This window comes from Piliocolobus tephrosceles, unplaced genomic scaffold (assembly GCF_002776525.5).
Source record: "Piliocolobus tephrosceles isolate RC106 unplaced genomic scaffold, ASM277652v3 unscaffolded_39797, whole genome shotgun sequence".
In the NCBI taxonomy this organism is placed as follows: domain Eukaryota; kingdom Metazoa; phylum Chordata; class Mammalia; order Primates; family Cercopithecidae; genus Piliocolobus; species Piliocolobus tephrosceles.
The window spans coordinates 16,354-35,134 of NW_022324083.1; the positions used below are offsets into that span (position 1 = coordinate 16,354).

At 45.9% G+C, this 18,781-nt stretch overlaps 1 protein-coding gene and 1 gene segment (V, D, J or C); both read right to left on the reverse strand.

The window, feature by feature from the left end:
* Positions 1–7,206: 7,206 nt before the first annotated feature.
* On the reverse strand, positions 7,207–8,458 carry LOC113223207. Its single transcript, XM_026452739.2, has 2 exons — positions 8,273–8,458; positions 7,207–8,183 (listed from the first exon to the last, which is right to left on the reverse strand). Exons 1-2 carry the CDS (start codon positions 8,409–8,411, stop codon positions 7,570–7,572), a joined length of 753 nt encoding a protein of 250 aa, XP_026308524.1. The 5' UTR covers positions 8,412–8,458; the 3' UTR covers positions 7,207–7,569.
* A 6,200-nt stretch (positions 8,459–14,658) lies between these two features.
* Positions 14,659–16,658, reverse strand: LOC113223210. The segment is given in 2 exon segments: positions 14,659–15,624; positions 15,749–16,658. Coding segments are annotated over 2 exon segments (357 nt in total).
* Positions 16,659–18,781: the final 2,123 nt, after the last annotated feature.

The following is an 18,781-nucleotide window of genomic DNA, read 5'->3' on the forward strand; positions in this document are numbered from 1 at the left end:
ATCCATTGATCTGAGCACCAAACAGGGAAGAGATGATTCTGGAAGAGGCAGAGGAGCAGCGGGAGATGAGGACTCTCTGGTGCTGAATAGCATCATGAGGAAGCAAATCAGCCTGGGGTCTGTGGATTAGATGACTTTGCTTTCTCCTGTCTCCTGTGCCAGCTGAACTGGGCCATTTTCCTCTCCAAGGATTTGTTCCTGCACCCTGAGTTAGATGCCCCTGGAACTTGTTCCTCCTCAGCTTCCCATGGATGAAGTCCCACTCCCTCCTTGTTGAGCACAGTCTGAAGGAGAGGTCGTGTCTCCCTCCCCTTCAATCCCACAGTACTGGGGATTGGCACAGACCTTGCAATTGGCATTGACCTCTCATGGCATGTTCACATGCCTCCTAACTGTGCCTTTTCATTTCCACTAGACTGAAAGTTAGCTGTGGGCAATGAAAAGTAACACCTTTATCATAGGATGCACGTGACTGCTCTCAAAATTATTGCTGTTTCTTTCACTGCCTTGGGTTATAGCTGAACAGGAAAAATAGGCACAATTTCTTAATGTGACTTAACCAAAAAAAACCTTCCCAAGTGCCAAAAACAATATAACTATCAAGGAATTGCTCTCCTCATTGGTGAGATGGCTAAATAAAACAAACAAACAAAACAACAAAGAAAATATTGTCAAATGCTTCAGTGGAGACCCAGAATTCCAGTCCCTCTTATAGAAACATTATTGTACGGCCTCCCTCTAACTAAGAGACAGGCAGAGCCATTCCTGTGCCCTGCACCTGGCAGGAAAGCCCTGCTGGAGCCTGTGGGGAGCTGGCAAGGATGAGCCTTGGTGATTCCACCCCCAGAGCAGAGATTCTCAGGGAACTCTGGACAACTTCCAGGGACTAAGATGGAGAATGGCCATACTCAGTCTTGGAGTGGAGAATACTTAGGGTGTGATCCTTCTCACCTCTCAGCCTAAAGTAAAACCAGAGTCATTCCTGACGTGTGGAAGTGCTTAGTTTCCAAAGCAAAATAGTCCTTGTTACAGGGTCTGTCGGTGACACAGAAGAATAGTGGGGCTATACGTGGTTCACAACCCAGAGTTGCTGCTTGGCCATCTCTGTTCCCAATGACTCCAGCATCTAAATATTCCATGTGAGGAAAGATAATTTGTAAATAATGAACAGGTTCAGTGATACCTTTAGTTACACTCAAAATAGTTGTCATGCTCCAGACTGCCATGCTTGAAGGAGACAAAGAATTACGGAGCAAGAGAATTTGGAGGTTGAATAAAAATAGGCATAATTGAGGCCCCAGAAGATGATGGATTCTCAGAGCAAGAGTAGTTAGGAGGAAAATTCTGAGTCCTTTTGGCCCCAAAAGACATGGCATAACAGGGACATCAGAAAATACTCCAGTGATGTGCTGCTAAACTGGGTGTCTGTGAAGGTGGGGGCATGGCTGGTAGCATTTCCTAATTTCTGTTTTGCCAGCATCCCCACCATGGCAGACTTCAAGCTCCCATCATGGCTTCACTCAATAGGGAGCTGCGACAATTATTTCTATTTGGTTCTTCTGAGTCACAGAAGCTGACTCTAGCACATCCCTAGACTCAAGAGCAAAGCTTTCAAAGTTCTTCAATGCTTCCTACTCAACACACTAAAAATGTGGCCACAGCAACTATAGCAAACCTCCTTATTTTCATGATAGGATCAGAGTGTGTGATCCAGGGTCTTGGAATGGGCAAAGGGACGTTTGTGCAGAGAAAGGATTTCTGAGTCCTCTCAAGCTGCCGAGATCACAGAGCAAAGAGTTATGATGGTTGGTTGGGATCTGCTAGCCTTTGACTTGAAATAATTGCAATGAAATGTTTTTCCTGCTTAACTTAAGAAAACAGAATGATTTCAATAAAGCAGAAACCCTATTCCTTCCTATTTGTTCATTAGTAACGTCTGCCGCTTGCTCCTCTTGCATGTTCATTCTCAGTATAAATTGGAAGCCCTGTTCGCTTTTATTACATGTTCTTGCACCACCGTTTACAACTGTGTACTGTGTTCTGTTCAGCCTCAGTGTCAGAGCTTGTCCACTGTTAGAGCAGCTGTCTCAGGAGTCACATGGAGGAAAGTGGCAGCAGTTAGAGAGAAGGTCTAGGAAGACAGGGAATTCCCATCTGTGCCCTGGCCTTACTCAGTCGCAAGAGACACAAGGCATCTGAGCGAGGAGCGATTTCATGACCGCACAAGAAAAAAAACGGGTCCAGAGCAACACCCCACCCGTGACCATCATTCTCTGGGGAAAGGAATTTGGTGTCTCTACCACTACAATTTCTGATCAGTGAATTTGGAAGGACTATGATGCCCCTCATAGCTATGAAAGACTCAGGCACCTCTATCATGGCTGTATCTGGGACACTGAGTCCCAGACTTGGAGAAGTGTTCTGACACTGAGGACTCTCAGAAACCCATAATTCATAATCATATCAGCTCAGACTAGTGCGTTTGATTTCATAGATACAAACTGCAGCATCACCCACAGACAGGTGGAAGATTCTATTGCAATATAATCATTGTACTTCTATTTATAGCAGGTACTAAATAATGATACATAATGTGAAAAATAAAATAAAAAGGAATAGATTCAATATTGTAAATAAAACATTTCTTGAGTTAAAGACCTTAGGAAAATTATTTCAAATCAATTGAGTTGCACAACAATGAAAACACTCAGAGTCTAAAAATCATATTTCCTAAGCGAATCAAGGTGAACTCACAGCAGTGGTAAATGCATGCTTCTGTCTATCAGGACAGCAGCAATGGCAAATTGAAACAAAATAAAGGATACTTGTGGCTTAAGGTAGACAGAAGAAATGATGTCCTCTTGTTATCGTGATTGCATTTATCAAGTAAGGACCACAAAAGTTGCACAGACCTTTACTTCAAACAGGAAGAGAGGTTTGATATGTTGTTGCAGAAACTTCCAAGGTGACAGAGATAGAAGAGGCTTCAGAAGAAAGATGTTCCTGGTGATGGAGCCTCAGACCTTCTAGATGCCCCAACATATGCAGAAGAGGCATGTTTCCTGCCCTTGACAACCTCACGGATATGGGCAGCACAGCAGCCTCCAAGACCTATAGAAGGTGCATGTCCGCCCTGAAGGCCAAGGCTAAGACCATATATGCCCTAAAGGCCAAGGGTAAGACACCCACTCCTTGCTTGGAGCAGTGAGCTGGCTCTGAGGACTCCTAGAGTGCAGTGGGCTATGATTGTTTTCACCACATACATTTGTATTCACTGTGTTTCAGGAATGAAGCTGTGGTCTGTTGCTACCCAAAGGACAGCCGATGTCCAAATCTACTTCTTTCCCATGAAAAGTGAGGATCAAAGAGAGGCCTCTATTAAGGGTCTCTGGGAGCTGCAAGGAGAGAGAAGGATGAGGTTTGTGAACAGGAAGGAGGTATCTGTGCCACACTGCAGCTAAGCTGCTGGCACAGAGATATACGGTTGAGTCCCCCTGCTGTGTAGGCAGGATCTTCAGAGTGGAGACAGATTCCTCAGGCCTCTCTGCAGAGAACCAATCACTGGGCAGCCCTGATTTGTCTGGTGGAGCTTCGTAATTGAAGAAAGTCAGAATCTCTGGGCCCTGCCCCAGGGCCTTTGATATCAATAAAGGGTTGCATGACCCGAAATTGGATCACACCTGAGAGCTACATCCTGGCCCCTACATCCTGTCCCCTCTCTGTGACTTTGTACCTTGGGAACTGGGAGACTCCAGCGTCTGTGTGATCTGTGGAAATAGAATCTGGCAACAGAATAAGGAAAACATTTGTAGTCATCACACACACACACACATACACACACACCCCTACATGCAGAAAAAAAAATGCAACTCCTTGGTGTTCTGAGGACTCACCTGTCCCTAGGAAACCCAGGACCACCCAGCAAAGGAGCCTGGTGCCCATGGCAGGGTGAGGCCAGGATGGGGGCGTTACCAGATCAGTGTCACTGTGACCAGGAGCAGAGGATGGAGGACGTCCTTGTCTCCACAGGGCAGTTCCCACAGTGACATCACTTCCTCTCTCAATCCCCAGGATGTCAGGGTCACAGCATTTATACTAGAACACACTTGGGTGAGGCTTTAAATATTTATAAGCTCTGTTTTAACATTGATGCATGGCTCATCACCTTGGGCTCCAGAGCTGTCTGTACCCTGATGCCTCACACTGCATCTCTGAGTTCATCTTCTCATCCTACAGCCTCTCCTCTGTCTGCTGGGCATGTCCTGTAGGATGCGCCAACAGTGCCCCTAACATAGGGCACAAAGGGGTAAGCTCATTGTCTTTCCTACAAGTCAGGGTCCCCTCTGCCATCCCCATTCATGTCCCAGCCTCCTCCATTCCCCCAGTCACATGTGTGCAACGGGACTGTTCCATCGCATGGGTTCCCTCAAGAACTGCCCTCAAGCCTTACTTCTGGGATCACTTCCCACCTTTGTTAACTGTAACTCAGAAAAGATACCCATAGAAAATCATCTCAGGCATAGAGTGACTTACTAACGCTCATCTATTCCATGCCCTGGACTGGTTAACAGGGAACTTCCATATGAAAAACATTAGGATCTTGGCTCACAGCAACCTCCACCTCCCAGGTTCAAGCGATTCTCCTGGCTCAGCCTCCCAAGTAGCTGTGACTATAGGTGCCCGCCACCACACCTGGCTAATGTTTTTGTATTTTTAGTAGAGACAGGGTTTCACCCTATTGGCCAGGCTAGTCTCAAACTCCTGACCTTGTGATCAGCCCGCCTCGGCCTCCCAAAGTGCTGCGATTGCAGGCAAGAGCCACTGCACCCGGTCTGACTTCACATTCTTTCAAATTTAAAAGCATAACTTATTTCAAATTGGAAATTCCCATACAAACTGACAAATGAGCTTGAAGAAGCAAATGCTCTTATGCTTGCTCAATGGGAGAATACTAGTCTATAAACCCATAGAAAACTATCTTGGGCATAGTGCGACTTACTAACGCCCATCTATTGTGTGCCCAGGACACTGGGAACTTCCATATATAAAACAGCAGGACCTAAATTTCTAGCATCAAAGATTTGTTTTACCATTGCCCAATTTAAGACACTGATGGAACACAAGTACACAGTTTACTGTTTGGGTCCAACTTACACAAAGTAAAATGAATATTCTTTACTCTGAAATCATATGTTCTCCTTTGAGTAAATTAAAAGGTGACATAAATCATGAATTAAGCCTACTGGGCTAGACTGGGCCAAGAGAAGACAGAACTTTGTTCTGGAAAGGCAAAGTTACAAATGCATGAAGCACATTTCTGACACTGCAGAGTCCAAAGGGAGACCAGAGCACTTGCTTTGGTTATAAAAGAACTGAGTCCAAGAAGGCAGCAAGAAGTGAGATTCCTTCCCATTGTCTCCACAGGTCACTGCACTCTGCCCAGCAGTCTGATGTCCATGAAATTCCATCAGGAGGGAAGCTCAGGAAAGAGATAGAAGAAGGAGGCAGAACCCTGACTATAGGTGGAGGGAGACGTTAGGCACAGGATTAAAGAAAAGTTAGTAGCCAGTGTCTGGAACATCTACATACAAATTGTGTCCACATTCACCTGGGTAGCACAGGTGTCCCCCGGAGAGGAGTCCAGGGACTGTGGAAGATTGAAACAGTTGTATGACCAGATACCTTAATCTGGGAAAATCCATCCTGTGCTGGATTGCGTTAAATCAACTTCGCAAAGACAAGATAAGAATGCCATTTCTCTTACCATTTTGGGTTAGAGATGGTCAAAGATACATTAGGTAAAATTTGTTAGATAGAGGTAAAACAGTCACTATTACACCAGGCAGGTCATTATGGTCAGACAGTGAGAGACAGTGACCAGCAAATACAGAGGCATCCAACAGACCTAGGAAGACCTGTTCCTTCTGTACCCTGTGTTCAGTTCATCTTCCCAAGTGCTGGCCAACAGCAGCCAGGCTGCCCCAGTGTTTGGCAGTGCACCTGCAGGGGTGGCCGCCATAGAGACAGAACAGCTTCCCCAGAAGTAGGTTTCCGTGGCCTTTTCCTGTGCTCCTGGCTCAAGGTCCCACTTGCATGGCCTGGCATACTCTGATCCTCCCGTGTCCCTGCCACTCCAGCCTGTCCTGCCCAGATATCCAGGATCCCTGGTTACTGACTGGCTCCCTCACCTTCTTATTTCTCTCCTCCAGACCCTCTTTTCCTCAGCTCCTGCCACATATGCATATCATGTAATTCTGATCATAAATCCATTACAATGTCAAATTTGTAGTGGCACTTTTTATTTATGCAAACCTAATGGAGATTTTCTTATCAGAAGTGATTTCAAGGAACAACCTTTAAGCATAGAATTCTAGAAGTGGATCTCTGATCTGTCTGGATTTGTTGTGGGAAAGGACCCTGAAGGAGAGCACAGACACCTGGAGGAGGTCAGGTGCTGCAGCCACAAGAGGAAGCCTTGACCCAGGTATGGTCGCCATGATAGTGATTCCCCATCAATTTCCAAGACCAACCTGGGCCCAGCAATCAAAGGGGTGGGCTTTCTTATACTTAATGCTAGATCTCTGCCAGGTTACAGTAGATGTAATGTGTTCCTACCATTGTTTTGTCCACCCACTCATCATTCACTCGGCCTCTCATTCACTCATCCATTCTCTATGAAATGAGTTTCCCCACATGCCAGGCACTGATGTTGGTAAATGCAGCAGGCACAGACTTAGCTCTCATGGGCTTAAAAATTGGGTGGAGAAGCTAGGTGTGGTGACTTATGCCTGTATCCTAGCACCTTGAGAGGCTGAGATAGGCAGATCATGGGGCCGGGAGATGGAGACCATCCTCTCCAACATGGTGAATCTGATCGCTACAAAAAACACAAAAACGAATTAGCTGATTGTGGTGGTGCACAGCTGTAATCCCAGCTACTTGGGAGGCTGAGGCACGAGAATTGCTAGAACCAGAGTCGGAGGTTGCCGTGAGCCAATCATGCCACTGCACTCCAGCCTGACGACAGAGTGAGACTGTGTCTCAGAAAGAAAAAAAAAGAAAAAAAAATGGGTGGAGCACAAAAATAATCAGACAAGTATCTGAGAAAGCCCAGTGGTGCTAAAGGTTACTAACAGACGTCTGATTCTATGAGAGCTTAGGAGAGGAAAGTTGATCTCAGCTGGGAGGGGAGGGAGTGCTTCCCGCAGGAGGGCTGATCATGCTGAGATCTGAAGCCCAGGTAGGAGCTGGCCACTAGAGGAAGGAAGGCTCCAGCCCAGGGCAGAGAAAATGGCCTTTGAAATCTCTGCAATGGGAAGAAAGGAGGCACAGAAGAGGGTCTCGCCTCATGGCTGCAGTAGAGAGGGACGGGGAGGTGAGGGGAGGAGAGACCCAGCAAGGCCTTGGAGGATGACTGCCCAGATGAGAAAGGTGGGCCACAGGAGAGACCATGTGAGGGTGGGGGCTGGGGAAACCCAAGCGAAAGGAAGCAACATGGTCACCAGGGAGAGACGGGAGTCTAGATGGATGTGAACTACAAATCCGTGTTCCACCCTGGGAGCCTCGGACTCAGTATGATGGGTAGAAAAGTAGGAGCTGGGGAAGCCCTGGCCCCACCCCAAAAGGAGAGCTCTGAGAAAAGAACAGACAGAGCAACAAAGGAGACTTATGAGGACCAGGGACCAGTCCAGGCCTGGCTGAGACTGCCTGCAGAGGCACCGGGCATAGAGCGAGGCTCATACTGTCTGGGCCACTTGGGGTCAGTCGGGGTTCCAAGGTTCGTGGTGCAGAGAACTCTGCCCAGGGCTTCCCTGAGTCTTGGGTGGGGGAGGAGGGCAGAGCCTCCCTGACTTTATGTGCAGAGAGAAGATGGCCGTGCAGCACTGTGGTGTCACTGCTGGCACAGAAGTACACAGATGTCTGCGAGGGAGCAGCCGACTCCAGCCTGAGTGGGAAATCCTCTGTGTTTGATCTGGAGACATTGTAGCCATTGGGGATTTCTCCTTTGTCAGTGATACCAGCACCAACTGAGTAATAAATCAGCCTCAGCTCCATGCCTGGGTCTTGTCGATACCAGTACATGCAGTCATGGTTCATATCCTGGGCACACTGCAGTGTCATGCTCTGTCCTGTCTTCAGGACCTGGAATTTTGGGGTCTGAGTGACATCAGCATTCCCTGGACCTGCAGAGAGGAACAAAGCTGCTGCTGCACCCCCAATGGGAAGGCGCTGGGCCTTGAAATCCATGCAAGGGTCCCTGCCCAGGACCCACCTGCCCACAAGAGAGAAAAGGCCGCACAGCACAGGAGGCCGATGCTCATGGCAGGTGCTGCAGGACGGAGGGGTCTTCTGGGTCTGTGCATTGGTGAAAGGGTACCAGGACTCTCAAGGGAGTCATTCTGAGACCTCATTCTCCCTGCCTGGGCCCCAGAGCCTTCCTGTCAGGAGAGGCCACGCCCATTCCCCAGATGGTCAAATTCAAGATAAATGCACCAATGAACAGCTGAGAATGAGAAGGACACATTTGTCTGAATTGAAACAAGTCTCCAAGATTTTCATGACCTTTTGTAAACAGTTTGTAACTCAATGTAAATTTTATTTCCTCAATACTATAATTAATATTCTGGTGTTAGGTATCTACATAGTGCTGTAGTCTAGAGTCTTAGGGAAACTCCTCATGTCTTCCCGGTGTTTTTGATTCCTGTGTCCCAAATACTCCTTCAAGTATCCTTTTCTAATTTGCTTAATTGACCATAATCCTGATTAAAATCCTTTGTCTATATTGGTTTTCTCTGTTATCAAGTTTCCAAATCCCAGGGGCCGGCTCATCAACATTGGAGGAGTCGTTTTGCTCTGTTTCTTGTCAACTCACTGACAGATGGGACTCCTGAGAAACAAAGCTGAGTGCCCTCAGCTCCTCCCAGGGCCCTTCATTTCCATGTCTGGGGTGAGACCACAGCAGGCAGAACCACCTCACGCTGCTGACTGCCCTCTCTGTTTGGATGACGGTGACCACCCAGCACTGCCCATGACTTATGGGCACAAAGGTGGCCTGATGCGTGAGGGGCTTGGGGAGAAAGGGCCGAGTTTAGGGTGAGGAAGAATGCTCTGTTTGTATTTGAGATGTCATGTTTCATAGGGCATATCCCTTTGTGCAGGATTCCTGCCATTAATTTAGTAATAAATAAAATTTACTAATAAATAAAAAGGAGCTCTAATACTGTATCTTGTGATTCCTCCAGGATTTCACAAGCTTTCCCCTGGAGTTTCTGCTTATGTATTTTCTGAGCTCATCATCTTCTCCTAGATCCAGCCAACACCCTTCCCCCGGGTCCCTGTGTCTACTGAACCAAGCAGCAGGGTTTGATTCCTTCTGGCTCCCCTCATTTCCGTGGCTGCTTAATTATGGGTGGGGTGGGATTGGGATGGCAGAGGGCGAAACAACATAAAGGGCATTATTCTTCTTAGGGCTCTGATGCACTCTCAGAACTATATGCTTCATGGTACTCTTGGCGTGTGGATCAACACCCCTGCCCCTTCCTCATCTCTCATCTGGCCACGAACTTAGAGACTCTCAGAGTAGAAAAGGCCTTAAAAATAATCTTGTTTCCATTTCCAGGTGTGCTTTGTAAGGTGGAGTTGTTATTAATATTTAACGCAGCTGTTTGTCCTTCATTTCCAAAGAAATTACTCCCTCAGCTGTGCATCTGTGCTGAGACCTGAAAATCCATTAGGAGAAGCAGAAGTTTGCATCACAGCTTCACAGCTTCACAGCTTAGAATTTGGAATTACGTGTCCTTTGTCTTCGACATTCCGTATTCCCAACTGTCCCTCCCCACTGCCTTTCCTTCCTTCTCTGCTGATTCAAAGAAAATAAGATCCTCCTAATTTTAGAATCCAGAAAGCTTTACCAATTTCTGGCCCATGAGAGTCTCTCTTTGAACTCTGAGTTATTTACTAAGCAAACTTTGACTCCATTGACCGTGCCATTTTTCCCTTCCCCACCAGCCTTCATTAGGTAAAGGAGCCATATAGATGTTCACTTAAACTCAAAAATAAATCATCCCACCTCCCAACTGCTTACAAAGCAACACTGATGAAAATCAGATGGGATTCTACTTAATATGGTTTTCCTCCACATTTCATGTGTAGGAAGTGACCACTTAGTTTCTTCTCCCCCCTCCCTCATGTTAACAACAGCTCCTCACAGAGCTCCCTGGCCTTGTGTGTCCACATCAGTGTCTCTGCTACATCTTGTGATGGGGATAATTTTCTCAAAGCTCAGATCTTCTGGTTCCAGGGCACTAACCACTTACCCACTCTAGTACCTGCCCACTGCCAACACCACGATACTTGTGCCTGCAGTGCTATAGGGTACACAGACTCTCCTAACCCTGGTGTCTGATCTGAAGACAGCCCCAGATGGTTCTAGACTTCCCCTCCCTCAAACTCCAGTGACCCTTCTCTCAGTTCCACACAGAAGCTAGCTGACTGTCCTTCATCTGGCTCCAACATTTATTAGCTTGGAGACCATGGGCAAGGCCATTCATTACCATTCCTGGACTTTTGCCTCATTTAGACTCATCTACAAAACAAGACTAAGATTCCCCTCAATGCTTTATGAGGATTAACTGAGATATTGTGTAGTCTCTGGTAGGTTTGATAAATGTCTATCCTTTTATCCCTCCCTGTCTCCTCATGCAGGAGAAACCAGTGGGGCTCTCACACTTGCTAGGACTATGAGTGATGGAAAAGCTGGAATCATCAGCTGGGTGCTGGGGTGAAGAGAACTTGGAAGCCAAAAGAGGCCATTCAGTCACTTTAGAAAACATCTAGCAGAATTTAGGAATCAGATAACAACACGAGTGTACCTGTCTACCCTCGTTGTGTCATATGAAGCAGGTAATAGTAGCAAGTTAGATCTATATCGAAAAATCTGCAACAATAAAGATCAAGTTATGTTAACAGAAAAGAGTGTGCAGGTAAAGTGTACAGGTGAACCCATTTTCTGTAGGTGTACTTGGGTAGAAAGGTATGCATGAACACAGAAAAAAGGCATGAAAAGAAGCACACCAGAGCCTTAATATTGGTTACCCATGGAAGGTGGGATTGGATTTGAGAGCATTATTGACATTTTCAATATATATACATAGATATAATTGAATTTGGTTATTAGAAAATCTTAACCACATGCAAGCTTTAAGTTTATACCTTTCATGAGGCATCAGAATTTGTAGTGTCTAAATGGGTAAAGCACAGAAAGCTTCTGTTTATGGAACCCCCATAAAGGCTAATTTATTTTTTGTAATAAACCGAGGATAAAGTGGGCTCCGTAAAAGCGCACGAGCTCCTGGAGAACACAGCCAGTCTCTGACCGCTGAGGAGGGTGAGCACTGAGGTCGACACATTTGATGGTGAGGTTGGTTTGTGCTGATTATGAACTAGTAAGGCTTCTGCCTCTGAAAGCCTGATCACCATGGGGAAGTGGAGGATCTCACTCCTTGTTCTAGAACAGGCTTTGAATACCCCCCTGATTTGAAAAGGAAGAGAAATGAGCACCCTCCAGTGCCTGCTTTTCCAAACTCAGTGAGAGCTTGTTTCCAGTTTTACATTTTTCAAGCTTTGGAAATGCTCTTTGTTTCTGATCCAAGTAGCAGTATTATTATGATGTTGATTGTAATGATATTCCAGCATTTATCAACAGCACACAGCTTTCTCAAATACAGCTTTAGCGAGTGGGTGGAAGAAAATGCTGTCCCTAGGGAAGATGTTCTGACTTTGGTCTGTTTAAGGTTCAGTTATTTAAAATAGCTAGTCTATTTTTGGTCTTTCCTGCCTAAAGAGATAAAACTGCGTTCATCTTTAAAGCATAGATGCAAATAATTCTTGCAAAAGTAGGACTTCGGTCTTTCCGTGGAGCATCCTTAGTGATTGTATATTTGATTATTTCCACCCAGAATGACTCTCACAATTCTTCAGAGACTAACACACAGCCCTGCTCTGAAAATGGAGCCTCTGCCTCACAGTCAGCCTTTCCTATCTGGGAAAAGAAAGGAACAAGCAAAGGTCTCTGCTCAGCGCCCTGCACCAAAATCATGTGTGGTCTGGAGGAAGCTGGTTACCATGAGCTGTGTGTCTCTGGTGTTGCCAACCAATTCATGGAAATGGACACCAATGATATCGTTCAGTGTATCAGGCACCGTGGCCTCAAAGCCACCCAAAGAGATATTTGTGCCTTGGGAAAACTCTTCCTAAGAGAATGGAAAAGCCATTTGTTTTCTTCTCCATAACCTGTTTTTTTTTTTTTTTTTTTTTTTTTTGAGACGGAGTCTCACTGTCCCCCAGGCTGGAGTGCACTGTTGCAATTTTGGCTCACTATGAGCTCCAGCTCGTGGGTTCACACTGTTCTCCTGTCTCAGCCTCCTGGGTAGCTGGGAATACAGGCGCCCGCCACCTCGCCCGGCTAATTTAGATTTTTTATTTTTCACAGGGATGGAGTTTCATCGTGTTAGCCAGGATGTTCTCGAACTCCTGACCTCGTGGCCCGCCTGCCTTGCCCTCCCAAAGTACTGGGATTACAGGTGCGAGCCACTGCACCCAGCCTCCATCACCTTTTAATGCCAGTGTTTAACATTATATTTCAGATCACTCTGCCAATGATGAGGTGCCCCGTGTCTGTGAGACTCCGAAATCCAGGACACCTGTGAGGGAAGGAGATTGAAGAAGGAAACAGGCCAGGAGGGTGATGGGCCTCCTGATAGGAAGTTCAGTCCTGCAGAAAGGCTTGGGATCCAGTGACTCATCCATGACAGGGATTTCTCATGTTTCCAGGACTCATTAGATCCTAGGAGATGAAGGGATAGAGATTCCCATTTAATGCGCCCAGACTTCTGAAAGAGTCTAAGTGGGAACCCAGAGGGCCTTTCACTATCCATTCTTTATTCTTTCAAGATTGGCCACTGGCACCTCAAACTGCTGTTGGTATTGACAATAAAATGGGGAACAAAACATCCACAATTTCTGAAATGAGTTTTACAGTCTAGAGCACAAGTATCCATTAGTCACCCAAAGTCATGGAAAATGACAATGGTGTTAAATCTATGAATACTAATGCATATTATAAGCTGTGAGCACTTATAATAAGGAGGTGCAGCCTAGAAAACTGTTGAAGGAGTGTCTTCCTAAAGATGGTGGTAATTAAACTGAGATTTGGAGCCAGAACAAAAAAGAAGAGACTTGTGTTGACGCAGAGGATACAGCGTGGAGTGGAAAGGCCTTTGGTGGGAGGAGCACAACGCATGAGAAATGGCCTGAACGACCCTTCTGAGGTTGACTGGAGATGAGGGTGCAGAGAAAGGGAGAGGACAGCTGGGAGCAGACATCACATGGAGGAGGCTGAGGACTGACATGAGCATGGTGTGGGAAAGATGGAGTTGTGAAGGCCGACAAGGAAAAGAACGTACCTGTGTTGTGAATACTGTCTGCAATATATAATTTCAAATGAACTTTCCTTTCTGAGAGCAACTGAGGAAGACTTCTAAGGCAGTGTTCAGGAGACTCCTACGGGACATTATCCACTGCTCAAATCACGGTCTCGTGAAGACAAGGCCACCTATATCTTCCACCGAGCTTTGTGTGCAGAGGAAGGTGGCTGTGGGGTGAAGGCTGGTGCAAGAGGGCAAAGAGGTCTGGGAGAGGCTGTCTGACACCAAGGCCATATATTTGGCTTTGAGAGAAAGGCACAGACCCTCAGGGATTTCTCTATAGTACGGACTGGGACGGATCAGCTGTACACCAGTTTCAGCGCCTATTAACACCTACACATGTACTCATGGATGGCAGTCTCAGGCATCTCTGTTCCACTCCATGTCCTGCATTTCTTCTCTGGTATTTTGGGATCTGGTTGTCTCAGCTTCTGTGAAGTCTATCATAGAAGGAAGTTGAGTGCCCAAGGAGGGACCCAATAATGTAGACTTGAGGTAAAGGCTTAGGCTAGGATGTGGTGAGCCAAGGAAAAGGCTTTAGGGGACTCTCCTGCCCCCAGGAGGCAAAAGGCCACACCACTGAGGAGTCTGGTGGTCATAGCAAGGTCACAGAAAAATGGGGAAATTGTGGGGAGGGTTTTAAGGTTGTGTTTTGGGAACATAAATCCTGGATGTCAGTAGAGTTAACTGATGATGCCACTGCCCCTGCCAACCAGTGACTCTGCCCCCTGCCTGCTCTTCCTCCCTCTACCTGCTGCAACCTTCAACCTACAGTCCAGTCGTAAACCTTCGCCCATGTGGTCTCTGCTCCTGGCTTTCTTCTACAAGACAACAGACTGACAAGGGTCATGATCATTTGCCCTCCACCTCCCTCACCACCATCAGCTCAGGGCGTCCACTTTAGGGCTCTTTTAACAGGTTATTGCTTCTTCACTGAACATACATGCTTCCCTCCCATTCCTAGGTCTCTATCTTGTTTCTCACATAAGATCTATTTCAGGTGCATTTATTCTTAGTGGTGAAAATCCAAACTTAAATTTTAGTAGAATAAATTGAGAAAAATATGTTTAGACATTTATATGAGACAGCAGTTTTTGTCTACACACAAAATTGTTTTTCATTTTTATTGCATTAAATTAAACTGTTGTGCATCAAAAAACACCATAAAAATGAAAATGTAAGCTACAGACGGGGGAAAGACATGGGGAATGCATATAAATGAATTTTTTTAAATGTGAAATTTAAGCTTCTTCAAAGTTGCTAATGAAGAGGCCTTAGTAATGACTCCTTAAGACATCTGAGCCTCTACTGTGGCCCTGGTGGTCATGAGGGCAGTATGAGGGCTCTCTCTTACTGACTAGGACACAGAAGGTGATGATGGAGCAGAGGGGTAGGTGGAAAATGTATGGACTAGTTTGTTTCCTACTTCTGATCCTTACAAGCCAGGAGACACTGGGGAAAATGACTCAATGTCCCTGAGCCTCCCATCTGTAAAGGAAGAATAAGAATGTTTGATGTGCAAGACTGTTGAAAATCTCTAAGCTATATAACAAATACAAAGAATCAAGCACACATCTCGGGCTCAGCAGTCACTCTTGTTCTGAAGTTACCCAGGAAGTGACAAGCTGCAAGAGGATGCAGCAGAGAAGCAGGCACACTCAGGGCACAGGAAACCTGGACGCTGTTGGTTGGGAGAGCTCTGCGCTCAGTGGGACACAAGACATGCCTTCCAAACAACTGAAAGCTTCCCTTGAAGGAGTGAGACCTGGGTGGGGCCTGTAGCTCTCAAGTCAAAGCTAAGGAAGGAAGTTTACATACAGAATGTCAGTGAATCAGCTGGGCTGTGCCAAGCTGCTGGCACAGAGATACAGGGCCAAGTCACCCATCTCCAAGGTGTTCACATTCAGCTCAGAGCTATAGTTAGGGAACTGGCGACCTGAGAATCGTTCAGGGAAGTTTCCTCTGACTCTTTCTTCCTCCTTATAATACTCAAAGATGAACTGGGGCCCCTGACCCGGGGCCTGTTGGTACCAGGACACAGTGCTGTGCCCAGAGATAGGAGAGCATCTCAGAGTCACTTGCTGTCCTCTTGTTTTGATCAGGTGTGTGGGACTTTGGGTGACTCCAGGCTCCACTGGGCCTGTGGGAAAAGCAGATGGAGAATGAGCTCAGGAGACAGCCTGGAGGTCCTCCCCAAGTTAAAGTGGAGGACATAGGGGTGGGAAACCTGAGAATGGGGCTGCTGTCCTGCGCACAGGACTCACCTGCTCCCAGTAGGCAAAGCAGCGCCCAGCAGAGAAGCCCGGGGCACATGGCACAGTGGGGCAGGCAGCACTGCACCTGATGTAGGGCTTGGTCCTCCTGGGGAAGAGCTGAGTGAGTTCTGGGCCTTGATTTTCCTGATGGGAGGGGTATCCTGTGATGTCACTGTCCTGTGTCCTCCCCATGCAGGCTTCCTTAGGTCTAGTGCTCCACGGACCCTGGACTCTACCTATCCTACAGAACTGGAGGGATGGGTGAAGGCAGAAGCTCCTGTGGTGACACAGTTGCTCCTCTGCCTACGCTGTCCAAGCTCGCAGGCTACCCCATTGCCCTCTCACCCTCGTCCCACCTAGTGCTGCAGTGCTCCGTCACCTGCCTATCGGTGAAGGGTGAGGAGCCTGTGATTAAACCTCAGCTTCCAGCTCTTCCTGACTGTCCCTGCATCATCTTTCTGATGCTAGATTCACACCAATATTTCTTATCGTATTTTCGTGTCCCAGGCAACATTCCCAGCCCCTTTCCTGAGTGGCCAGCGGTACAGAGTTCCCAAGATTTAGTCCATCTGATCAGATCCAAAGCAGACCTGGGTTGTTTGTAAATTATCAAGAGTACAGATTCCCTAGAAATTATTCTAGGGCCTTATCAACTCACAGCAAAGACCTACCCAGCTTTAGACTCAGCACCCTCAATGCCATCCTATATGTAGTGCTCTGGACAGTTTTTGTTATTACCTCCAGATCCACCCTGCCTTCAGAAGCTGACCCCAGTGTATCATGTTAACTGGCTCCTCTTTTCTCTAACTCCAGAGTGAGTTCGGCTTATGGGAGACAGGACAGCAGAGGGAGATAGTGTCACCATCAGTGCTGCTTTGCAAAATCTATTCCCTTGGCTCCTATCTAGCTGGGTTAGAATTCCTGGTGCCTGAAAGTAGTCACACAGTAGCCTGAATGCTTAGCCGCTTAGATATTTCTTTGAGCAGATATCCTAGCTAATGGCTCATAATTTTTTTATTCCGTAAAGTCCTAGAACAGGACACAATTTTGCCAAGGTTTTTGCTACTTACAACAAGGATAACATTTACTTCAATTTCTGATACCTTGTTCCTTATTTCCCCCTAAGCCTTCACCAGAATTGCCCTTAATGCTCTGCTTCAGCAATCAAGTCTTTTGCTAGTCTGCTTCTCCGAATTCTTCCAACCTCTATCCATTACCCATTTGCCATTAACCAAAGCTGCTTCTACAATTTCAGGTACTTGTTATAGCAACAGTGTCACTCTCAGCACCATGTTTTCTTTCAATCTCTTTCTTACTGCTATAGAGAAATACCACAGACTGGGTAATTTATAATGACAAGAGATTTATTTGGCTTATAGATCTGGAGACTGGGACGTCCAAGATCAAAAGGTCATAACTGATGAGGGCCTCCTGCTGTTATCCAAGGCAGAAGGAAGGGGAAGCAAGCGCTGAAGTCAGAGAAAATGACTGAATTCATCCTTTTTATCAGAAGACCATTCCCAAGACAACTAATTCACTCCCACAATAAGGGCATTGATCTCTTTCTGAGGACAGATCCCTCCTGACCTAGTCATAGCTGTCCCACCTCCCAATACCATTACATTGACAAATTTCAACATGAGCTTTTGTGGGGACAGGCAAGCATTGCACACACGTCTACACCATGAGTCAGTATTTCCACTCTAAATCTACACCTAAAAGAAAATTTAAAAAGAAGAATGCGTATGTCCACAAGAAAGAATTCCACAAGAATATTCACAACAACTTTATCCATAATAGTTGAAGACAGGAGTAACGTGGATATCCATCAACAGGAATGTGGATAAACAAGTTGTTGTATTTTTATGCAATGGAAAATTAGTCATAAGAAAAAATGACCTACTGATACAACAATATGAATACACTTCAGAAATGCTAACTTTGGAGGAAAATAACTCAATAAAAATGTTATATGATTCCATTCATATGGAGTTTAGGAATAGATCAAGCTAGTCAGTAGTGATAAAAATAAGAAAAGTTTTGGCCAGGCGCTGTGGCTTGTGCCTGTAATCCCAGAACTTTGGGAAGCTGAGGCAGGTGGGTCATGAGGTCTGGAGATTGAGACCATCCTGGTTAACACGGTGAAACCCTGTCTCTACTAAAAATACAAAAATTAGCTGGGTGTGGTGGCGGACGCTTGTAGTCCCAGCTACTCCGGAGACTGAGGCAGGAGAATGGCGTGAACCTGGGAGGCAGAGCTTGCAGTGACCCGAGATCACACCACTGCACTCCAGCCTGGGTGACAGACTGAGACTATGTCTCAAAATAAATAAATAAATAAATAAATAAATAAATAAATAAGGTTTTTATCTCTGGGAGAGAAATTGATTGGAAAGGAGCATGACCTCCCTTTCCTGCATGACGGAATTTATTTTATAATCATTTCAGTTGCTGTGCACTGGCATACGCTTTTGTCAAAATGTACCAGGATGTCCTTGTATTAATATTTCTGTTTTACTCTCTATTAATTAAACCTTAAATAAAATTATTACTAAAAAGTAAACAGCTAAATTGCATAAAATATGGGAGTCATTTACAAATATACGCTTGTATTCTGTACAGCCCAATTTAAAAATGAATCACACGAAAATAAGAAAAGACAGGAACACATATACCTGTATAAATTATGGAGAATATGAGAAGTGCTTGTTGACTGAAGTGGCAACACTGAAATTTGGCATCAAAATAAGCTCAACTGATGCGTGGGCTGAAAAACAACTGAGGATCAATATCAAGGAAAGTTATAGACAAACAAAAGTGTTTTACAATATCTTTATGTGCTGTTGAAATCATTCTGAGAACCATGAGCTGCTATACATTTCATAGCTTGGGAAACTGGGCATTCATCACTCTCACAACTGAGACTTTCCTTTCATTTTGACTTTCAATAGATTGGCCAGTTGGTGAATTGATTTTTTTTGCCAAGCAAGAGGCCTGTTCCCCCCTTTGCGAGTGGGGTCCTGGGTGACCCGGGCCTCCCCC